Source organism: Rhamphochromis sp. 'chilingali' (assembly GCF_963969265.1).
Source record: "Rhamphochromis sp. 'chilingali' genome assembly, chromosome: 7".
Classification (NCBI taxonomy): Eukaryota; Metazoa; Chordata; class Actinopteri; order Cichliformes; family Cichlidae; genus Rhamphochromis; species Rhamphochromis sp. 'chilingali'.
This window is the reverse complement of record NC_137934.1, coordinates 33,600,972-33,626,163: the sequence shown is the minus strand read 5'-3', so window position 1 is coordinate 33,626,163 and position 25,192 is coordinate 33,600,972. Positions and strand designations below refer to the sequence as shown.

The following is a 25,192-nucleotide window of genomic DNA, read 5'->3' as shown; positions in this document are numbered from 1 at the left end:
TTGTTGGTGAGGATTGTTCTTTGGCTATCTTGTCGTTTGCTTCGATCCCAGCACTTTGGGCTTGTGCACTCTTTTGGCGGGCAACTTGGCCTAACCTTCGCTGGTGTTCATTTTCATCACTGATAATCTTTGTGACCTCACTAAGAATCTCTTCGTCAGTGACATTGTTGTTTGAGGTGAGAGGTCTTAGTCTTTGTCGCAAGTCTGCATTCTTAGCCCCCAGGCCTTGATAGATTGTGTGGAGGAAAACTTCCTGGACAGTTCTTGGGTCATAGGAGATCTCAGTGTTGGCCTGCTTCGACTGAAAAATAAGCTTCTGTTTAAGTCCAATCATGCGATACAGAAACTGCTGGGGCGTCTCTTGTTCACTTTGTCTAGCACACATTAACTCCTGGAGCATTTCAGTTGTCGCTTTTTCTCCGAGATGAGACCTCAGAAAGCCCTGAAGTTCATGGAGAGACAGGTCATCTTTGAGCATTAACATGTCCCGGAAAGTGCCAGGCTTCACAATTCTCAACACACCTCGAACAATTTCAGCCTCCACAAATCCTTCTTTAACTCCTTCATTAATCTGCTTGGTGAGACTGTTGTAGCTGATTTCGGAACTGTTGTCTCCAATCTGTCCCCCAAAAACTTTGAATTCTCTGCGTGGTAAGTACGAAAAGTCTCTTACAGTGACTGGCTGCTTAGGGCTAATCTGTATGATTGGTTGTGGTTGCAAATTGCTCTGCTGGCGTGCTACAGCAGGTGACTGGGCCCTTACAGTTCCACATAGTCTTAGCCTCTCACCCAGTGTCTCATACGCTTTCCTCAACTCCTCTAACTGTTGTGTTTCTGCGTTTGCATAGGGGTTTGGTGATATATCTGGTGGATCTTCCGGCGGTTGTGGGTCTAGCACGGTATTGGATGGTTGTGGACTGGGCATGGCATGTACTTCATTCTCACCAGCTGTTTGCACGGCAGGATTACTTCCCTGGATGACTAGATTAATCAAATCATTCAGCGTCAACAAATGACTCATGCCCTCATCTTCAAGTTGCAGTAGTGTGTTTGACTGTATGTAGGAGGTGATATAGTCCATACAACCTTCTTTATCATCCTGACTGAGCTGTGTAGTGTCTTTGTTTTCTGATGCGAGGCTCTTAGCGAGTTCGAAGAGGTCTTGACCTTGGAGTGAAAACAAGCGTCTCCTGATATTCCAGGCGAGTTCCTTTCTCTCGGTCGACATGTTGTATGTATTTCTGATTATCCTTCAGCTCGATAGTGACTAGGATGCGTCACACTCCCCTCACTGAAGTACGGTTCCACGTTGAGGCAAAGGTCCCCTTTTCACCTCACTACCTGGACACCTACTCGCTGGCTTGGCTGGAGTAACGGCCTTGTCACGATTGTGTCGTGGTTCTGGTATCACTGGATCTGCCCTCGACGACTGTAGAGGAGAGATCCCGGACGAGCCCCCACAGTTTGTTACGGGTCCCAGATGTGAAGACCACAATAACAAAAAGAATACAAATCTGTAAAAATAAAGGTAGAGTCTCAGAGAAAGAATCACAGGAGCACTCGTGTCTTTTCCCGAATTGCATCTCTTATTTCAGATCAACAAATATAATTTACATCCAGTGCTTTCACTTGTCAGATATGCTCAATAACTGTAAAAGGTAAATAAAAGGCATTTGGCAAATATATGCATCTATGGTCATTACATTTCTCCAGTTTACACTGTTAATCACACTATTCCTTCACTCATTTACATCAGCAGTGCAGATAGCATATAATGCCTTAAACGTCTTATTGCTCTTTCTCACATATAGGGCAAACTCAAAATAGCTTATCCACAAATCTGATATAAGTGCATAAATCTTACTAGATTAGACAAAACACACCTGGATGTATTACTTTGCAATGTAACAACATAAATGTACATTCATTCTTAGCTTATTCTTAACATTTCCACATCACTTGAACCATAAAGTATATATAAGATATTTTAATCTCGAATAATCTGATGTCAGGGCCTTTACAGTTAAATTGGAGCACCACACACACATATTTGCTTGTTAAATGGAGTTTACCAAGTTTAAATACATCCCGCGGGCTGGCGAACTCTCGCGGTAACTCTCGCGATAACTCGCGGTAACTCTCGCGAGACTTGGGGCTGCGCGGCTCGGCTTTACCACCGCTGCGGTGCCGCGCTTCAGTAATTTTCAACTAAACCCCACTTAAGGTTACATCGGCGGTGTCAACATAACTCTCAGTAAACACCGAAGTAGAACAAGGCACAAAACCCTCATACACTGTATTTTTAAGACGATACTGACCTGTAAAAATAAAGGTAGAGTCTCAGAGAAAGAATCACAGGAGCACTCGTGTCTTTTCCCGAATTGCATCTGAGAGGACAGGAAGTTGGCCCGCTCTAGGCAACCGCGGGCGAACGACTACAGTGTCAACAGTTCCGCTTATTATTTCTCACTTTTACTCTCCTCAATTGTTATGGACTACACGTAATGAATGTAAAATAATAATTGTCTTAATTGCTGACATATGTTTTTCTTAAAAATAATAAAATTTCCCAAAATGTGGTAGCACATTTGTGTTCACCACATTATGCTAACATAGCTGTGTCGCTAGTGATCACGTAGCACATCATTATATACCAGCTAGCCCAACTTCAGTAACCCTACAAACGTCACTGCTGTTTAGTTTTCTTCTTCATTTATGTCTGAAGTGATAGCAGAGCTGTACGTTTGAATTTTTTCACAAATCTCTCAGTCAGAACATGCAATGTCATGTTTAGGTGGAAACTAGCGAGCTAACTTCCTGCTAACTTCTAACTCTGTTAAATTTAATAAATTTTGTTTTCATGGATGCCTGGATGTTAAACTTAATTGTTATACCTGGTAAAGCAGCAACGCTGATCATGTTATTACAGATGAAAGAATTTAGACAGTTTTTAACTCTCAGTGATGCCTCAGTGTTCATTTGACTTTGGAACGTGAAGTAGACGGAGTTTTGGACCCAGATTACTCCGAATCCGTGAGGCTCCTGCCTACGGTAGCTGTAATGCTCCAACAATCCATCAAGCGGTGTGGCTTCGTAGCTTCCCAAAGTCTCACCAAAATACTAAAACATTTTTTTGACATATTTTGAGCGCCGTGTACCACATATAATCCGTTCAAGGTCAGTAAGCACAACCAGAATTCATACATAAGGCGCACTGTTGATCTTTGAGAAAATTAAAGGATTTTAAGTGCGCCTTATAGTGCGGAAAATATGGCAGTTCTGATAAATGTAGTGTCTGGCTCACAAATAGTGGAAAAAACAAGAACTTTCTTGTTATTTAGTTGTTTATCTGTTGGTTTACTTACTTCAGTGTAAAATGATTGGCAATAGTAGTGGGGAATCCTTATCAATAGAAAAAGCTGCAAAACTAATGAAAATATAGTTAAAAGATCCAGCAGGCCAGATTCAACTTTTCACCGGTCAGATTCTGGCCGTTATGTTTGGCATCTCTGCAATATACATTAACTACTTTTTTCCCCCTTTCCCAGCAGTGTTGAGCTTGGTGGTCAAAGCGACATGGCAGAGGTATACTATGAAGCAGAATAAGTGGCTTAGCCAGTTAATGCAACCTTAGGAAAGGCCACTTCCTAGCCAGTAACATTGCCACGGTTATTCAGTGCTCTTTAAGGTGGAGGTGCATAAGCTGACCAATCAATTCTGTGGAAAATTCCATTCTTCTTTTAGGGAGGCTAATTAGGGAAAGACAGACTCTCAGCAGACGGGATTTTACTTGCCTCTTGAGTATTGTACTTTTTGACCTGACATGAAATTTGCAAGTCAGCTACCTAAGTGGTCATAAGCACCATAAGCAGTATATGAATTCAATGACATAAAAGTTGTACTTAATCTTCCCATGCCTTCATGACAGGGCAGTGAAACTGAAAAGTGTATGAATTTATACAGTTTTGGATCTAACTTGGCTGCATTATTGCATTATTATATTATAAAATAATCACAGGAAAAACACTGCACTGTAGTTACATTATTATTATTATTATTCAATTTACCTAAAGCTATGGCCGATAGAAACAATAAAAAAACAACCAAATACACACAAGGAAAGAAAATACCTCCAACAAAGCAGCACAAAGAACAATAAAGCCATTTTAACAAAATCTTAAAAACTGTAAATGAGCTTCATCTTCGAAATCAGCACAGAGATCATATCAGGAACAGATCTGTTTAACACACAGCAAGCAAAACAAAACAAATCAGGTAATCATTATGTTTTCTATAACTTACATAGTGCTTAACGAATTTATTATCACCATTTAATGAGAGCAGCAGCCCTGAATTAACAGTACTGGTAATTATCAAAATCAGTGTTTCTGCTTCCGTCATGGTTAATCCGCCAGAATTTACAAACTCTTTAATCAAAATGATAGTTTAAAGCTAAAATATATAATTATTGTTGTCATTACTGGATTTCAAAGTGTACTGTTTTATAAAAAAGCAGAAAATGGTAAAAACACTTTATTATATTTTGAGTGAGATGCCAAATTACAGTTTTTTTACTTGTATTCTTGAACAAAAAAAGAACCGCTTTAGTGCTTGAATGTTTTGCTGGATAGCATGAATTCATTTTTTTTTCTTTTTTGCTTAAAAAAACTGTCTTTTTTTTTTAAACAGACTGCTGACAGATTTATATAAATATATTACATATATAATTATATAAAACATTTGTGTTTTCTTGTCTTTATAACAGGTAATCTAATAAATTTCCCTTTTTGTTTTTATAAGTAACTACAAGCAAGTATAAGAAGATAGAAAGACGATATGACGGGTTTGGACTGCCGGTGTGAAGCAGCAGTGGAACAGTGGGATATTGTTTGCATTTACTAGATGTTTTACACCCTGACGTTCTCCAGCGTATGCATGTACAAAGAAAGCAGTTTTATCTTATAGCACTGATCAATTCGTTCATGAGGCTCGCTCTGGGAACTTTTATAGTCACCAGTGCCGATTGGAGGCCTTGCCAGACTTTTTATTGTTCTTCCTGGCTCCCTTTAGACAGCACTGAATGCTTATGAATGCAGATTAAACTGTACTCAGGCGGAGGGGCAACATTTTTAATCAGTAGAAAAACTGGCCTTTCCTTTTAAAATGAAATAGCTTCTGAAGGCTTTGCAAAGCTGGCTCAAGGGAAGTGGGGGAGAGGCCAACAGAGCAACGCAGACATTATGGAGGGAAGATAGGTGGAACAATGTGTACACTATCCTGTTTGTATGTCTATTATTTATTTCAGGTTTATGTTAAGAACCAAACACTGTCAGCAATTTAACTGTGACTTAAACTGTGCGTTTGCAGATTCCAGTGTGCTTCAGGAACAAAGAGGAAGCACAATGCACAGACTCACTGCTACTTGGCCATGAGAAATGGCACGTATACCCCACCACCACGTCCTTACTATCCTTATCGCTCCGTGTGTTACTCCCTTTCTCTCTTCCTCTTCCTTCATTGTCATCAAATAAGGACCCATGGGAGGACAGACCACCTGGTAACCATAGCTACAGGGATTGAGCACCCCATTGCGAGTAGTGCATTCACACATTCTCTTACAGACACACACACACAAATGCCTCTTGTGCTTAAAGAGTTCCTGAATATATTACCAACGAGTATGCAGCAGAATATAAACCAGCCTGTGGTCTTGGTGCTTTCCAGAGTGGTATTACTGGTTGTAAAGTGACTCGTGGATACCTGGAGGTTATAGTTTCCCTATCTCAGCATTCAACCCCCCACAGTATAGTACAGCAGCTATGGTGATGTGGCATTTCATTTGGAAGAGAAGAGAAGAGAAGAGAAGAGAAGAGAAGAGAAGAGAAGAGAAGAGAAGAGAAGAGAAGAGAAGAGAAGAGAAGAGAAGAGAAGAGAAGAGGAGAGTAGAGGTGATTACATTTACATTATTGACGTTATGGGACCTGGATGTCTAGGGAGACAGAGTGATCGGAGATGGGCCAGTTGAAGAAGGGATTGTGCTCGTTTAAGGAAGGAAAATCAATCAGTTTAATCTTGGTGAATTCCAGAAAAAGAGAGAGTTTGAAATGACTAAACGACATAAGAAGCACAGTAAAGATCAAGAGAATAAAAAGACTCTGCTGCAATGTAATAAATAAGTGATACTATTAAATAACCTACAAAGAGGAAAGCTATATCTGACTGCTGATGCAGAAGTCCATAGATCAGAATCCATTAGCTTCAGCCTTTGCATTTATAGGCGTTTATCATATCGCTTTTCCACTGGTGACAGTGAAACAAATGCTGCGCCTGAATCTTCACCATAACAACGTTTTCGAAACGTATGACAACACTGTGTGAGAATGAACTCCAGCATGAGTTTGGCTGGAGTTCACCGTCTCCGTCTAATGGCACAGATAGCTTGAACTTAAGCTGCCTGCTTTTAACTGCTCATGTGCTCGGATGCCTGTTTTTTTCCTTTTGTTTTTGATCGGCGAGCATTGTTTGCCAACTGATTCTCCTCCTCCCGGCTGAGATCAACTCGCCTTGATGTGGAAAATGGACTTAAATCAAATAATAATAGACCGCGTGCTGTCTCGGCACAACTGAAGCAACTTCACGTTGCCCACATAAATAAAACACATCCGTTTTGGAGCTTGACTTCTGCCACCCGCCGATATGGCCTGGCACCGCGCCTCCCTCTCTGCCCACACGCGCTGCCCTCGTCCCGCCTCAGCTCTCAACAAAGCCGAGAAATAATTATGTCAAAATATTTGCAAAAGAAATTCTTAATCTTTCTCATATCTGATAGATCTGGGTTTAGGGAGGGAGAAGGAAAACACAATGGTATTTGAGTGTGTGTGTGTGTGTGTGTGTGTGTGTGTGTGTGTGTGTGTGTGTGTGTGTGTGTGTGTGTGTGTGTGTGTGTGTGTGTGTGTGTGTGTGTTCAAGGACGCACATACAGACATTGTAAGTCAAGAAGCAACACAGTACTAGATTTGTTTCTGTCAGTCAGAGCGGCAGAGAGCAGATACACATAAAACATGCTGGGTTACACACAAAGACGCTTCAATCTCAGACATCGCAGATGAAACGAGTGTTGGGCACACAAACAAGAGGTCATAAAGATTCATTTGCACGCACACACACACACACACTCTCTCTTTCTAATGCAAGCAGAGTCTGGATTCTGTGCTATTCCTCTCCTGTGAAATAATAAGCTCCACATTTCAGTGATTCGGATTTAGAGAAGTGGTTTGTAGGCAGAATTTTAAAGAGATAAAGCTGGAGAGCCTAGATTTAGTGGCAGCCGCATCTTTAAAAACAACACAGCAGCCTAAATTTATTCATGCAATAGTATTTTATTTATGCTTTACCTCAGAATCACTGATATAGTCTGCTGTACAGACATGCAAAGTACAAGCAGAGAAAAATTAAGAAATGGCTTGTGTGAGCCTTGATGTGATTTGTGGGGTCTAGCTGATCCAGCATCACTCTTTCAGCTCCAGTGCATGTTAGCCTTGTTTATATGCATAGAAAGGGTGACAAGCAGGAAGAAATGCAGAAAATCCCCGTCTGTCACTCTATATTGTGATTCTTTCTCCAGGCTTGAGAGACAAGATCCCAACACGCTGCCACCGGCTCGCTTAATCATAACCAGCAATTTTCTCTGCAAATAACCAGCTTCAGGCCCGGCGGGAGGTTTGACTTTCCTCAGAAGTGGCACATCAAGGTTAGCGGAAAGGGTATGATAAATGTAGTGACAAATGCATTACTTTTAGTGTTCTTAAATAAGCAGGTCATGCAGTATAAGAAAACAAACAGAAGCGCTCCTCAGAGAGGGCTCATGGTGAAGTGAACACGCTACCTTGTCGAAGTTATCTGAATGCTTGAAAAATAATCGTGATGTGCATATTTTCCAAAACACGGAATGTGAATGATGTGCGTGAACAAACTATCAATTAAAATCTTCTGTCACCTGTCACTGAACTATCACTTTTTATAAATTTAAGAGATGAAAAGAGAGCTGTTTTTATTTTATCCTTTTTTTAAACAAAACACAAACCAACAATGGTTTCCTACCTTTTTTTTCAATGAGATTATATATGTGACCTGACCAGTTTACCTGAATCTGTTTCCCAGTCTCAGTTTTCATCCTACTGAAACTACATAACACACTAAAAATGTGACTTCAGTGATTTGATCTGGGAAAGCAACAATACAAACTCAGAGACTCCAGTTGCTTGTATGTGTTATGGGAAGTTGCGTCGCAATGAACGTGTTTAGGTTTCTTCACATTCAGCATGAGTTTTCAATTCAATTCAATTTTATTTTATTTATATAGCACCAAATCAAAACAGCAGTCACCTCAAGTCACTTTGTCAGGTAAAGCTCCTACAATAACTGAGAGAAAAGCCCAACAATCAAAGGACCCCCATGGGCAAGCACTTGGTGACAGTGGGAAGGAAAAACTCCCCTTTAAAAGGAAGAAAGCTCCAGCAGAACCAGGTTTTGCACTGGCCCATTTCAAAGATTTTACCATTTTCACCATCACCATCTCAGTTTAAACAAACCAGGTGTGAAGAGAAGTGGCAGGTCTGACTATAAACCACTTGCTTATTGGCTAATTGTTTGAGATTAACAAGTCATTAGCAGTGAAAATAATACAGATGTGGTCCTTTTTGAAACATAGCATGACTGAAATTTATACAATAGACACTTTTTTTTAGTATGACCGGAAATGAGTGACTGAGCCCACACTGTAAACTAAAAGTGTTTACAAAGGTCAAGTCAGAAAGTTGTTATTCCCGTAGGCTGTGTGTCGAAATGAAGGATAGTGTCCAGGCATCCACGAAAAAAGGATTTACCAGGGTGAGTGGGGGAAGGTGTTAGCAGTAAAGTAGCTTTGAAATCTAAAGATAAGAATAAAAACATTTAGCCAACCCACAAAGCTTTGGAGGTTATTGAAGTTCAGCTAGTTTGCTAGATCTTTTAGGTGAGAGATAAAGTCTTCTCAATAAAAGTGCATGTTCAGTGTTGTTCAGTGAGGTACACAATCTGAGTCCCCATTGGGTGACAAAAGAGATTAAACAAAAAAACAAAACATGGTCCTTTTCTAAAGCATTAAAATACTGCTGAGAGGCTCACAGCATCCTGGATACTCAGTGAAGCATGCCTTAACTTGAAGGCCGGCTATGAATAAATAGTACTGATACAGTTACAAGTGTACAACTGAATAGTTTGCTAAGGCTCATCTCTATTCAAAGAACAAGGGCACACAGAAACGACAAGAGCCTTAGAAACAGCCATGTTGCCTTTACATTATCACTTAGCAAGTGAATTCAATCCAGCTGCTTTTTGTTTTCTACATAAAAACACTGCAGCAGTGGCATTGAAAAATGTACACAGAAGATGGCTATTAGTGCGTTTTTCTTTTTTGGGAAGGAAAAAAGGTCATAAGCATAGCAGATGAATCCCATTTAAGATGTCAGCATCGTGTCCTGCATCCTTCGCAGTGTTATTTACCTCCTCATTAATATAAGGAGTAACTTAACACTCACAGGAATTCAGATTTTTACTCTAGTGGTTGAACTTCCCACCTTTATACAGTGATTTAGCTACAAGTGTTTTTCAAACACGATGATTCAGCGTTGCCAAAGAGACCACTTCTTACTCTTGTCAGTGATGTTGGGTGTTATAACACCTTGCAGGCTACTCTGCGGAAATTTAGGTCAATTTTAAAGGATAAAGACGATACTCTAAGTCAGCGTGACTGCTCTTAACTTTGCACTAAAAGTGTTTTGCAATTTTACTTGTTTTGAATTCAATCTGTTATTGCATAAGAACTGTTTACGTGTTTGTAGCGCGCACATGTTGTTTGAAACAACTCATGGCCAGGCCACATTTAAAAAAGAGATTTCTAATCCTTTAATTAAACTTTTACTTAAATGAGACTGAATAAACTTTGTTACCAGAATGAAGAGATATCCAGTCTATATTTAACTTAGTTTAATATATTAAGATATGTGCAGTGGGGTTTTTCGAAGGCTGATGACATTCTTTAGATTTTTAGATTTGGTGTTTACAGTTTTCCCCATTTTGATAAATGGACTGCTATTTTTATAGCACCTCGGTATTCGGTTGAGCTCTCACAGCATTTTCTACTGAAAGTGTCATTCACCCATTCACATATCACTTTTATCTAACATCTAACATTTACACACACACACTCATGTGGATGAACTGGGGTTCAGCATCTTGCCCGAGGATACTTCTGCACAGAGACTGGAGAAGTCAGGGCCCAATCGATCGGTAGATGACCCAGTCTACCATGCTCTACCACCTGAGCCACAGCTGTTCAGGTGGTATTAAGCCGCTAAGAAAGACATAATGGCTCAGAAAGGATCAAAACCTTTCTGAAATCCTGTGAAAAGCTTTGATATTGTATTTCCACCAGTCATTCTAAGATTTTCTCTCAGCTAACACAGATCACAGTAGTCCGTTATCTTTAGAGCATATTAAATTACTTTTAATTAACCTTTTTGCCATGATTGTTGCTTTATTAGATAAAAGAAAATTCCACATCTAGTTGTCAAGCAGCCCAAAGCCATATTTTTCTGAGCACCACTTCCTTTTGCTTTCACTCTACTTAAAACAGTGGACCCAGTTTTTTAGCTGAATCTTCTCTTTACTCGTCAACACATTTCATGCTATGAGAAACACAGGGCCTTTAGATGTTTTTCAGGCCAAGGACAGAAAACATTACATTTGGCCAGTACCCTCAACCCAGAGCATCCTTTCTGAAATTAGCAATTAAAATGAAAGTAAATTTGAACTTCATCCACTCTGTGGAATTGTCTCAACGTTCCTACGGGTCCCAGTTCTCCCTGTGACACCCATGTATTATGTATAAGCATATGTACGATGAATAAGTCAAGAGATAAATGACGAAAATTACATTTCTTTTCCGCCCCCCATTTCTGTTTTTGGCATGACCCGGTTGTTAGTGCATCCTTTATCACGGCAGAGGAGCAAGTAAACTGCAGAGACCAGCAGAAAGTGAGATGGAAAAAGTGAGAGAAGAGCAGAGAGAGCAAGAGAGGAGGGAGGACAGTTGAATCCATCTCTCAGTACTATCCCTCCCTCTGGGCATTTCCCAGCTGGCACACGATATGTGGAGGCTGCAGTATTTTAAATCTCTACCATACTAATACCAATGAACCATGAGCACATTGTCTTTTATTTATTATTTGTGTGTGTGTGTGTGTGTGTGTGTGCATGCGTGCATGTGTGCAAGCATGTGTGCCGGAAACCCCAGAGCTACAGAGGCTAAAGACAAGATTGCAAGCGTGCACCAACTCATTTGCGTATATGTGTGGGTGTATGTTTGCTAATGTTTGTTCCTCTCTTTCTGCGAGCTCGCCTATGTGTTTGTGTGTGACTCACCGCTCTCCTCACCAGATGCTTCACAGCCATCTTCATCATCACAGTCGTCTCCGCTGCCTCCCTCCGTGTGGGCGCTCCCTCCCTCCTCTTCCTCAACCCTTCCTCTCACTTTGCTCGCCCAGCCCAGCTCCACTAATAGCTCCTAAATGAAGCGCACACACACATATGTCCACAGATATTACACATACATTTGCAAGACACTTGGATTGATTCAAATTTTGTTCTGTATTGTGACAAGATTTTTTTCTGATTTTATTTGATAACCTTACTGGTAGAAAAACATTTTTTATGTCTTTCAAACTATGTTGTCTTTTTTCATAACTTAAGCTAAAGAAATTGGAACAAATTATGTGTTTTGTGACAGGCTGCTAGTAACAAAGTACCTAATGATACAAGAAAGTCTTTGAAAAACCTTCCTTGAAAGCAAAGTCTGAAGAATTGAGGGGTAGCAGTTTGTAATGTATACTATAATCGAGAATAATCCAATTTTCAGGGGGTCACATGGAAGGCAGTGACTGATTTTTATAATGGAATGACATGTATGTATAAACACACATCGAAAGAAAGACTAGAAAACAAGGAACATGTAGACAAAAACACAGGTCAAAGTACACATGAAAACTTTATTCAAGTCATGGTATGACAACAAGAATCCCACTCTCCACTGCTTATTTAGATCAGTGCCGATGCCGTGGCATAATTGTGATGCCAGATAAAAGCTTCATGCCTCTATTCATGTCTTCACGCCTGCTATTTGATTACTTTTTAAATACAATACTGGATTTAGCTTCAGTGGTGGTAAGATCTATCTGCTTTGGTCTTAAAATTTGTCCCACGAACACATTTTAAGACCAGAGGAGATAGATCTTTTAGAGCAGTGGCCCACAGGTTGTGGAATGCTTTGCCTCCATCATTATGTTGCCTTGATTGCATTTATTCTTTTAAACAGGAGCTTAAGACTCATTTATTTAGACTGGCTTTTACCTAGATTTGTGCTGTATGCTTGATTGTGCTGTTTTATGTATATCTGTTTTATATTATTGTGAAGCATTTGGGGTTGTTACCCTGTAAAGAGTGCTATATGAATAAAGTAAAGTAAAGTAAAATATGATTACCAGATTTATAAATAACAGTTCACATTTTGTTAAAACAAAGGAAAAAATAAAACATACAAGTCATCAAATTGAAAGTCATACGGTTTTCACCCATACACTATGACAGGATCATGTAATTGGTTCATAGTTTGATAAATGAGTACTGTAAAGAGCCAAGGTGGGTCATATAGATGGGGTCCAGCTAAGGACAGAGACAAGGCAAACATACAGCATTTTTATCAAGGAAAAAGACATAAGAAGACATTAAATATATATGTATATATGGTACCATGGTGAAAAATAAAATGTCAGTAAAATATATCTTTTTTCCTTTGCCTTATTTCTGTCCTTAGCTGGAACTGATTAGGTAGCATGGTGGTCCTGGCTTTGAGACCTTTACTTGATTTGGTTCCCTGACCAACTGTTCCAAAGCCAGCAGTGTTGTAGTGTTGCCACTACAATATCCAATATAAAGCTGCTGGCCAACCAACTAGACATTGTGGTGGTTGACAAGGAACAGAAGACCACAGTTGTGATATATATTGCAATCTCAGCAGACAGCTACATCAGGAAGAAGGAGCACAAGAAAACAGAGAAGTACAAGGGGCCAAAACTAAAATTGTGGCTCCAGCAGATTGCAGGCACAACATCAGCAGAATTGGTCCAGAAGAGCACTGTCCAAGCACCAGCTAAGATACTGTGCAGAACCTCTGGTAGAGCACTCAAGCTTCAGGATCATATCCATACCACACCTCCAAGCGGTGAAGAGGAGAGAGTTCATCATGTTACCAGTGGTTTCTATGGTTGTTAAAAGTAAAATGAGAAGAAAAGTCTTCAGCTTTCAGGCCCCTCTCCAAACTGGAACCAGCTCCCAGTTAGGATTTGAGGCAGACCCTCCCCTTACTTTTAAGATTAGCCTTAAAACCTTCAGTTAAGGCTGGATCAGGTGACCTCCCTTAGTTACACATCAATAGGCCTATACTGCTGGGGGCTTCACATGGTGCATTAACTATTTCTTCTTCACTCACCTTTTTTTTTTTACTCACTATGTGTTTATATTCAAATTTGCATCTAATCTGTTATTAAATAATTCAGTTATTATTTATTTCTGTCTGTCTTCCACAGTGTGCCTTTTATCCTGTCTCCCTCACCACCAGCCAATCACAACACAAGTCTGTTTTTCCTTCCCACTGTCACCAAGTGCTTGCTAACAGGGGGTTCTTTGATTGCTGCTGTTTTCTTTGTATTATTGTAGAGTCTTTACGCTGCAATATAAAGCTCCTTGAGGCGACTGTTGTTGCTATCGGGTGCTATTAAAAAAGAATTAAGTTGAATGATTTATATTATTGTACTACATTGAAAACTGTCTGAACAACTAAATGGACAGTCAGTTGTCTGAAATTTTATGATAATTTTAAATTTGCTATCCTGCAGAGTGAGAGCTGTAACTGATTTTCCCTGTCTCAGCTGCTTGTTTATACACAGACAAAATCTGTCTGACTCTCTCGTATTTAAAGATGACTTAACTCTGCCTACCAAATATAATCCCTTTAGCACATAAGCATAAGGTGTCTGTTTTGATTCACAAGGGGAAGATATTAAGTAGGCAAACAGCATTGTGGGGTGGCTGTGGCTCAGGTGGTAGAGCAAATCATCTACTGATTGGAAGGTTGGTGGTTCGATCCTTGGCTTCCCCAGGCTGCACACCAAATATCCTTGGGCAAGATACTAATGCCAAGGTTGCTCTCTGATGTGTTTATTGGAGTGTGAATGTTTATTAGTTTGCACTTGTGTTTAGAAGTGAATGGGTGAATGCAGCATGTTGTATACAGCGCCTTGAGTACTCCGGGAGAGTAGAAACGCACTATATAAGTATAACAATGAAAACAGTGCACCTATCCTTGTGTATGGATCAAGGAAACATGTTTAAAATAAGCAGGCATCATCGATCACTTTATTTGATTAACAAGCAAGGGTGCCTGTTAGTCCTTGTGGAGTTTCCTTGTGGGGCAGAAGAATGTGGGATGCAAACGGAGGGACATCTGGCCTCCACCATAGAGTAGGCGTGTAGCAGCCACGGAACCAAGGGGAAGCAAGGTTATTATATGACAGCATGTCCGAGGGGACACAGAAACAGACTAGGCTCTGTACGGTGATTCACCATCATGTCACTGGACTGCAAATGAGTGCTGAGGGAGGACAAAAATACATTACAGCACTGTTTCCACCAGGACTGTTTTCTTAGTCATGTGGAAAGTCTGAAATTTAAACAGGATTTGGGCCATGTGGCACTGAAACTCCTCTGTGAAACCAACAGAGCCAACAAATAAAATTATTCAAGTGTGGTAACTCCAGAACGGTCTGTCCAGTGTAATTAATGACTGGAGACAAACTTAAACTGGTAGTGGCTGAGGTGATGAACTTTTGTATACTGTAAAAATAGAAATATTTTTTGCTTTGTTCTCAATAATACATCAGATTTTAATAATGATGGCTAATAAGACACTGCCTTTATAAAATGTTTAAACAATTATACATGTTCAACTGCTCGTTAATGCAAATATGTAATCAGCCAAACTCAAATAATTTAGGCATGTCAACATGGTCAAGATGGCCTGCTGAGTTCAAAGTGAGTAAGGAAGATGGGTAATTTAAGTGACTTTAAAGGTGGCATCGTTGTTAGTGCCAGGCTGTGTGGAGTTTTTCAGAAACTGTTGATTTGCTGGGATTAAAATGGTCTTAAAAAAGAGAAAATATCCAGTGAGCAGCAGTTCTCTGGGAGAAAATGGCTCGTTGATGCCAGAGGTCAGAGGAGAATGGGCAGACTCCTTTGAACTGAAAGCAACAGTAAAGCAAATGACCACTCATTACAACCAAGGTATGCAGAAGAGCAGCTCTCAGTGCACAACATGTCAAACCTTGAAACAGAACAGCAGCAGCAGACACTCCTGTCAGCTAAATACAGGAAAGTGAAACTACGATTTACAAGACTGTTGCGTTGAGACACAAAGTCTAGTCTCCACAATAAAATTGGTATAATTTAAAGCTCTTACTGGGTGTAAATGATCCTATCACATGCTGACAAATGATCATTTTACAAGAGAAGAACTCCTTCCTTGCCCATCTTCAGCTGCCATGTAATCAAAAGATGAGAGCCCTTCCCCTTTTTAACACAAAGGGTTGATTCATGTCATCTTGACTGGCTGTGCATGTACCTACAAGTTTTAATTGTGAGTATAAACACGTGGTTGCGTTAATAAAATCCCATTAGACAGCAAATCTTATGTGAAAAACAAGCTACTGCACCAAAGGTCTGCTTAGCACGCAATACAAATTGGGACAGTGACAGATAAGAAGACACCAACGAAAACGCATAAAGAAAGACAGACCTTCAAAACCCGGTCGGAGAAATGATTAAAATTCCAGGGACGCTTCTGTGTCCTGTCTCATATTTTCCCTCTGCTTTCATCCTTGTGGTCAGAGCGTGTAAATGGCACACATGACAGGCATGAATAATAATTAATAAATGGTATGCATTAACGGCTGTGCCTCAGATGAATGGCTTCACCCACAGAGAAGCCACCGGAGCACCTAGTTTCAAAGAAACAAAGCCCAGGATGTGGGTTTGCAAAGGCGACTCTCAACAGGTTCAAATTACACTTAGTTTATTTGTATGTGTGCAGAGGCTTGCATCCTGCAATTTATCAGAAAGATGGAAAGACCACACCGCACCTCAGAATGGAAAATATCAGACCTTTCCCTTTGGTTCATGTCGTGACCTGTATAGCATTACTACGATCGATCCAGAGGCCGCGTATCCAAACACATTGATCTAACCGCGTGTTCGTCTGAATTACATCTGAAGATCGGCAAAAAGCTCGAATAGTCTTTAAATCACAGATGACCAAGAGTATACAAGTTAGACTGAATTAATGAGCGTAAGAAGGAACTCGCATCCATAAATGAATACATGGTGCATGTGTAGTGCATGTTTGTGTACGTGTGTGTGGGGGGAGTACGGGGCGGTGCTGACTTGGCATTTTCTCCATGTAAATGCAGCATGATTAATGGAGTCACCAGTGAAATTAGACAAAGCACAGAACAGCAGAACAGCAAAAAAAAGGAAAGAAAAGAAAACTAGGCCTTAGCATGTCCCATCCGATTAATTTTCCTTTACCCTCACCAACATTACATAAACCAGAGGTTAACAGGCTTTCTTTAAAAGGAGTGGCTGTTGCTAGGAAGACATAACTTCTGTTTTTATGACAGTTCTAGGGGGTACTGTTTAGTTTCTGTAATATATTTTATACATGTGTGTTGCCGACAGGATAGTTCTTTTCAATAGCCTCCACACCCATCTAAAAACACAAACAAACTTCATAATCTCTGTGGTCCACATGTGCTGTCTGTAAACAGCTACAAGAAGAAGTAACTGTGTAAAACTGGGGCCATATTTAACTTGAGCAGCCACCACTGGATAACCAGCTTCCTTTAAAAATGATTAAAAACAAATCAGTGGGCCACACTGCTGGGCGGGGTGACATCTCCAGTCATTACTGTTTACCAGTGATGTGTGGATTGTAGAGGGGAGGACACTGCAGGGAAGTGCAGACTGAATACTAAACAAAATGAGAGACTTTATTGTGACTGATCAAAGAAAAATACAAATAGGCCAATAGAAATTGTAATCCAAAGAACATGAAGTCCAATCAGGTCTAAAGAGCATGAATGTGCACAGGTGAGCACAGAAGGCTAATTTAGGGTTAGAGAGCGGAGAGGAAATGAGACACGGGTACAGATTATCAACACAGGCAAAGCAGGAAGTAAAGCGAACTATTCATGAAGGAAAACCAACACTCAAAGGAAAATAGGAAATGAGTGAGAGACCTAATACTAACACTTAGCACGATGTCAAGCTAGTGAACAAAGGGTGATGATGACATCAACAGAGAAATGAGAGAGAAGGAGGAACAAACAGGGTGGCAGCAGGGGAACTAAAAACTGGCATTAAGAAAACTCAAGAGTTAAACCCAAGCGCAGGATTGCAAAACTCAGATTCAACTAGACTAAACAATAAAGTTGAACAAACACCATAAAAGTTCTTGACTAAGAATTTCAAACAACGTGACGCCTGTGAGGACGGATACTGTTTATTTTGACTCCAAATTGTTGCTGCTGGACAAAACTCAGCACTAAAAATAGATTTACCAATTTAAAAGAAATCAGCTGTTTCCACCTGTCTGAGTAACATTTACTAAGTTTAAAAAAACCCTAAACTTACAGTTTCGTTATATTACATAGCCCTGTTTTTATTTTACTTTATTAAAGTGCGTGTGTATCCTTTTTTAGATTTACTCGAGATCTAAAGAACAAAAGATTAGGTTGTTATACAGTTCTTGCTTCTACTTCTTTCTTCCTGTTAAAAGCGAGTTTTTCCTTCCCACTGTACCAGGATCTTGCTCATAAAGGGTTTTCTGATTGTTTGTTTTTTCCTCTACTATTGCAGGGTTTCTAACTTACATTATAAAGCACAGTGAGGTGACTATTTGGCGCTATATGAATAAAACTGATTTGGATTGATGAGTGAATGACCAGCAAACCAAATTATGTTGCCAGTATGAGTTGTATGATGTATCAGGCTGTCTCCCTCAATCCAGAAGGGTCCAAAGCCACATCGTCCACACATATAATAATGAATCATGATAATGAATACATTTCATATATCATTCTACGGAATCGTATGATTTTATGAATCATTCACACAAATCATATCTCCATATTACCTTACTGAGTACAGCCTTGAAAGTCCTGCATAAATTCCAGTTTAATTGTTGAATTAATTAATTTATTATTGAGTGTTATTATCTACCTGTGTTTCAAGTGCTGACATTTAACTTTATTGGATTAAGCAGCACTTCACACAGGAGGTGGTAGCGCATAATTGAAGGCCAGATGAACTTAAGGGCGCCCCTCCAACCCCGCAACACACACACAAACACAGACACACACATATAAAAAAAAATGGAGCCATCATCATCATCACTCCCGCAGAATGGCAACCATAGGGTGTCACTGCCAAGGTTAGCGCAGGGTATATTAATGTTCAGTAGATGTGAAATCATCCAAGAAAACAAGAAAACCACTCATAAGCAAATACTTTCATACTTCAAAAAATCCTTTTGAAGTATGAAAGTTTGTTTCATCATAGTGTCCTTAAAAGATGAAGGAAAGCCCCCAAATCTAAGGTTTCTTCTTCTCTCGATTGCATATTTCAGAGTGAATATTGATTGCAGCACTAGAAGAAAGGCCACCAACTCATAATATATCAACATTGGGACTATAGCTTATTCTATAATTACAAGACGGTTTGGACAACAGTTGTTGTTAGGGTGGGAAAAATCTCAGTATCATCCATCTTAACATAAGAATTTGGGTAACACTTTATAAGACAGCCTTTGTTGGGAGTAACAAACTGGGAGAACACTGGGTTGAGCATTTACCTGTGTTAGCTGTTCCAGCCTCTGTTTTGCGCCCTTCAGGACAGGATCCGTATTGCGCACAGTCAGCTCGGGATTCTCCCTCTGGGCTTTTAAAGTGTTGCCAACCACACGACCTGCATAACTACAGAAAGGCAGAACATGAGAAAGATATGCAGTACTTCCTGTCCCAGTTTGTCTCTGTGTGAGTGTTGTTCTCCTGTCCCAGTTCTCTCCATTCACTATACTCGTGTGTTTAGTCAGAGTGCACTGGATTCATAGACACACATGCACACGGTCATATTTCCATTACTTCAGAGGTAGGGGTGCAACGATATTCGTATCGATATTGAACCGTTCGATACAGTGCTTTCGGTTCGGTACGCATATGTATCGAACAATACAAAATTTTTAATTTATTTTATCAACTTTCCTTCTGACAATGCTGTCTGTGTTGAGCGCTCAGTGAATCTGCGTTCGACTACTCCGCCTAGGCTCGACAGTGCAGCCTAGGCGGAGTAGTCGAACGCAGATTCACTGAGCGCTCAACACAGACAGCATCATCAGAAGGAAGAGCGCAGGGCAAGCTAGCGAGACAGAAGTTAAGCTCTCCTTACAACATGGACCTCCCGCACCCTCATTCAGATCTGGCGTTTGGAATTATTTTGGTTTTCATGTGACGTATGACCCTGAAGGTAAGCGAGTCATGCACTAAAGTAAAACAGTATGTTGGATGTGCCATGCAATGCTCAATTACATGGGTGGGAACTAGTGTGTTAGCGCAGTTAGCTCGTTAACGTGTTGGCCGTCTAGCCCCATGCACGGGGCGATCGGCGGTAGCTCGTTAACGGAGATTTGCCGTGTTGTGGCGTTAAGGTCATTTCAACGAGATTAACCTGAAAGCACTAGTGGGAACACAACGAATATGACTGCACATTTACGCCGACATCATCCTAGTGCAAAGACAAGTGGAAGCAGAAAAAAAACAAGCAAGCATGCTACTAACTTTAGCCGAGTCATTTAGACAGCTGTTAGCACATGATTCTCCTTATGTGTTTAATATGCTGCTGAGAATATAGCCCAGAAGAAGCGGATAGTATAGCTTTTATTTTGGAAAGAGCCATTTCTCTGTAATAAACTCTCTTTTTCCAAAGATGAGTGATTCCTCAATCAGATACAGGGCTCGCAATATCGCTAGCCCGACGTCCCGGGGCTAGCGATCTTTTCAGTCGGGCTACCAAAATCTATCTCTGCCCTGCCCGTCGGGCTATTGCAGGAAGGAAAAATATATGTCAATGCTTTTGCATTCTTTCAGAAATGTAGCTGGGTAATTATGTCATTGGCATCGGTGAGCCACTGTCAATATGTGACATATTGAAATTGCGTTTGAATTTGCGCTTGTTTTTTTGCTTTCACTTTGCAATGACAGCACTGATCTGTGAGTGATGATAATTTGTGCACCAATTCCTCTGACATAGTCTTATTAATTGTTAGCTTACTATGCAAACATGACAAGTGAAATCTCCCGCAGCAAGCTTAAACATGTGAGAGGTTGATCGCGCAGAGAATCGCTGAGCTTATGTGAGTGCGTGTGTAAAAGCAGCAGGATTTATATTTGACTACGATGACCTTCACAGACAGATATATATTTTAGTTCTGCTGAGCCAAATAAGACAGGTCAGGGTGAAGAAGTGACAGCCAAAGAAAAGCTTACCACAAAACGGAGAAGTTATGACAAATCAGACTATAAGGCAAAAAGAAAGTGCAGCTTTATGGTTTCATGGACAAAAGAATTTCTGTGGCTGCAATATGACGAGCTAAATAACCAGGGCTGCACATAAGTGGTCCGCAGGTGCGCATTCGCTGTCAAAATAAAAAACACGCACAAGGGTTAGGGTTAAATTTAAAAACTGTACTTTTGAGTTAAAATATATATTTATAATTTTAATAAATGACAAATTAAAAAGGCATGAACATTTTTTTGTATCGAAAAAATATCGAACCGTGACACCAAAGTATCGAACCGAACCGAACCGTGAATTTTGTGTATCGTTGCACCCCTATTCAGAGGATATTACATTTACTCACGCTGGTTTTGTCGAGTCTTATCCTGACCCCTCCATAATCACTACTTGCCCATAATCCAGATCTAACCCTAGCCTTAACATTAAACCAAGTTTTGAACTTATATGTTAATAATCTGTCTTTTGCACCTCTGACAGTAAGCAGCTACCAACAACAGTAAAGACAAGAAGTATTACAAGTACACAGACACATACATACCCTTTGCAAAAAGAAAAGTCACCATTTACTCCACAGTAATGGACTAACTTGTGATATGAGCTCATCTTTATGCAGATTAATCTTATTTCTTTACTTTTTTTCCCAGGGATATTTCATTGAAAACAGATGGACTGCTTACAGTAATTGCTATTAGTGGTTTTCAGCAAGGTTGTAAAATGATTCATCTTTAGAAATCACATTTTCCCACACACAGGAAACTGAAATTCAATTTACAAAGATGTTTTTTGTATAATTTAATATACGTTTAAGATATTTTAGTTCTTTGATAATTGTGTCTGTATATATATATCTATATCTATCTATATATATATATAGATATATATATGCATCATACATTTACATATCAATATATTACAGAGGTACCCACTATAGACGCGCTGAATTAGGACACAAGAATCAAGTGTTAAAATCATTTGAAAGGATATTACTTTACTTTAGAGCTGAGTAACTCTGCATGTTTTTAAATGATGCAATCAAAGTAAATTTAGTATTACAATTTATTCCATGCAACGAGTGCCATCTTTGATCATCTTGCATACTGATAGCTTTTTTCAATAACAGGCTGTAAGCAAGGATCACATCATTTTGTCTGGTGGGTGGATCAAAACGAAGATGAAGTGGGAGAAGAGCAAAAAAGAAGAAACAAAAGTTCATGAGTCACATTTTTCCATGTTCCAAACCAGCTTTGCTAGCTAATACAATCAACCACCAACTCAGTAACCACCGAGTCCACACCCTCAAAAGCACAAACACACTCTGGCAATGGCAACGAGGGAACAGGATTGTGGGAACCAAGGAGCAGAGACATGGTGGATGAATCTGAATTGATTTGAGTGATGCCAAGAGATGGTGCGGTGGTGAAGACCTCTTCTTCTGGAGCCATGCTTACTCTGCTGGTCTGGGATAAAATCCCATGTGAAACTTAACACAGTGTGGCCTTTAATTAAGTTTCTCAGATTGTTGTTGTGTTCTCACACAGATCAAGTTTTGATGCTCGTAAGTGTTCATGTCCTGAGGCCTTACTAAGTGAGTTCTAAATCTGTGCCTGGATTCATTACACCTGACTTGAACTAGCTACAGTAACTGATGTCACAAAAATGCTTATCAACTGTCCCTGTGAGAGAAGCCGTTCCAAACCATCTTCATGCAAGTTCACATTAAATAGGCAGCCAAACACATATCACATCAAAAGATCAAACTGCATGCTTTGCTAATAAAGTGTGAGACTACAGATCCCCACGGGAAAATCAGGTCAACGGAGAGGCAAACTTCCTGTGAAGTAGGGGAAAAGAATACAGCATCAATAGAAACCGAAGCAAAGAGAATTAATTAAATATTATACTGCTGATGTTTTCATTAGCTTTAAACTGGTATGGTTAAAAAATATTAAGATAAGATAAGATAAGATAAGATAAGATAAGATAAGATAAGATAAGATAAGATAACCTTTATTAGTCCCACACGTGGGAAATTTGTTTTGTCACAGCAGGAAGTGGACAGTGCAAAAGTTATGAGGCAAAAATTAGAATACAATAAGAATAAATACAGTACACAGCTGTACAGAATAGAATAAAATAATATACTATATACAGTAGAATAAAATAGAATAAAAATATACAATAAGATAAAAATAGAATACGAATGCTATATACAACTGAGTAAAAATACAACGATGCCAGAAAAGATTATTGCACTTAGTGTTATTGCACATGTGTGGATGTGTGTGTTTGTTCAGTTAAAGTCTTTGTTGTGGAGTCTGACAGCAGTGGGGAGGAAAGACCTGCGAAATTTCTCCGTCCCACACCGTGGGTGCCGCAGTCTCCCACTGAAGGAGCTGCTCAGTGCTGTCACAGTCTGCTGCATGGGGTGGGAGACGTTGTCCAACAGGGATGACAGCTTAGCCGCCATTCTCCTGTCACTCACCACCTCCACTGGGTCCAGAGGGCATCCTAGAACAGAGCTATTACAGGTTTTGCTTTTATGTTTCATAGGATGCATTATAAAAGTGTCAGAGGAAAAACAGCACTGTAAAAGCAAGCAGAGTTGCTACAGGAAAAGAAAAATGTGCAGCATTTAGTAAACATATTGGAGGGACTTATTTTTTCATGTGCGACTCTTATTAACTGCTTCATGGCTCTGCACTTGTAAACTTTCTATATTATTGAGTCTTTCATATCTCATGCTTATGTGTTGTTAAATGTGTTGCACTAAAATAATCGCTGATGAAAATATTGCAACAGAATCTTAGCTGACTGGCCTGAAGCTGTTTGTGCATGACTACTGCTGCAATGAAGGTACAGCATGTTAAATGTCACCACTAGATGTCAGTAGATTGCAGTTCTGTTTTCTGTCAGTCCGCTGTTTACCTCAGCTGTCAATATGTGCCCATGTCTATTTACTCTGGAGGTAGCTGTAAAACTTTGCATAAAGAGTCAGATACGAGTTACTAATTTGAGCTGCTGAGGACATCCTGAACTTTTAAGTCAGTTATCAGTGTTGTTTTTGCTACTGTTAGCTGCTAGCAGGTGTTAGGGAAACTTTCTGTGAATTGCATCTAATGTTATTCAAACACTTAGTGAATAAAGTCTGATAAAATGCAAGACAATCAAACTGTTTATCAGATGAAACAAACACTCGAGTCTAACATTAGCTAGCATAGTGTTAGCTAACCAGTCACTGCTTTCATTTAGCCGGCTTGTTGTTAGCCGTCTGGAAGCGGAGGGTCGCATATCTAATCTGCAACAATACTGGGAATAAATGAGCATGTTTATGCAAACTTCATATTTTAGAGCTCTGACCTCAGTTCAGGAGTTGAGGCTTGAGGTGAGAAGGAAGAGGATGAGATTATATTCAAATGCCAGTCATGTTGTTGCTTTCTTCTGTGTTTTCATTTCTTTAGTGAAAAGGAACCTATAATCAGATGGCAAAATATAGCTATGATGCTTCATATCTCCAGTCTGAAAGTGCAGGCACAAATTAAAATTTGCCTCCACGACGTACAAACACCCCTTCTCTTCTGCTATGTACGCTGCTCTCTAGCCACATAAATAAAATGCCATTAGGCACAACGATGTTGTCAATCTTGACCACTGTGTTTAAGATACAAAGGAAACATACAGTGGGGCAAAAAAGTATTTAGTCAGCCACCGATTGTGCAAGTTCCCCCACTTAAAATGATGACAGAGGTCAGTAATTTGCACCAGAGGTACACTTCAACTGTGAGAGACAGAATGTGAAAAAAAAATCCATGAATCCACATGGTAGGATTTGTAAAGAATTTATTCGTAAATCAGGGTGGAAAATAAGTATTTGGTCACCTCAAACAAGGAAAATCTCTGGCTCTCACAGACCTGTAACGTCTTCTGTAAGAAGCTTTTCTGTCCCCCACTCGTTACCTGTATGAATGGCACCTGTTTGAACTCATCATCTGTATAAAAGACACCCGTCCACAGCCTCAAACAGTCAGACTCCAAACTCCGCCATGGCCAAGACCAAAGAGCTTTCGAAGGACACCAGGAAAAGTATTGTAGACCTGCACCAGACTGGGAAGAGTGAATCTACAATAGGCAAGCAGCTTGGTGTGAAAAAATCAACTGTGGGAGCAATCATCAGAAAATGGAAGACATACAAGACCACTGATAATCTCCCTCGATCTGGGGCTCCACGCAAGATCTCATCCCGTGGGGTCAAAATGATCATGAGAACGGTGAGCAAAGATCCCAGAACCACACGGGGGGACCTGGTGAATGACCTGCAGAGAGCTGGGACCAAAGTAACAAAGGTCACCATCAGTAACACACTACAACGGCAGGGAATCAAATCCCGCAGTGCCAGACGTGTTCCGCTGCTGAAGCC

At 40.0% G+C, this 25,192-nt stretch overlaps 1 protein-coding gene across 1 annotated transcript in view; it reads right to left on the bottom strand.

Moving 5' to 3' along the window:
• Positions 1-25,192, bottom strand: part of gpc5b (glypican 5b) — a 75,771-nt gene that overhangs the window by 17,527 nt on the left and 33,052 nt on the right. Inside the window, exons 8-9 of the mRNA XM_080887855.1 lie at positions 19,058-19,178; positions 11,464-11,605 (exon numbers count right to left, since the gene is read on the bottom strand). Of these exons, the coding sequence (XP_080743981.1) occupies positions 11,464-11,605; positions 19,058-19,178 (263 nt within the window). The remainder of the gene's footprint in view (positions 1-11,463; positions 11,606-19,057; positions 19,179-25,192) is intronic.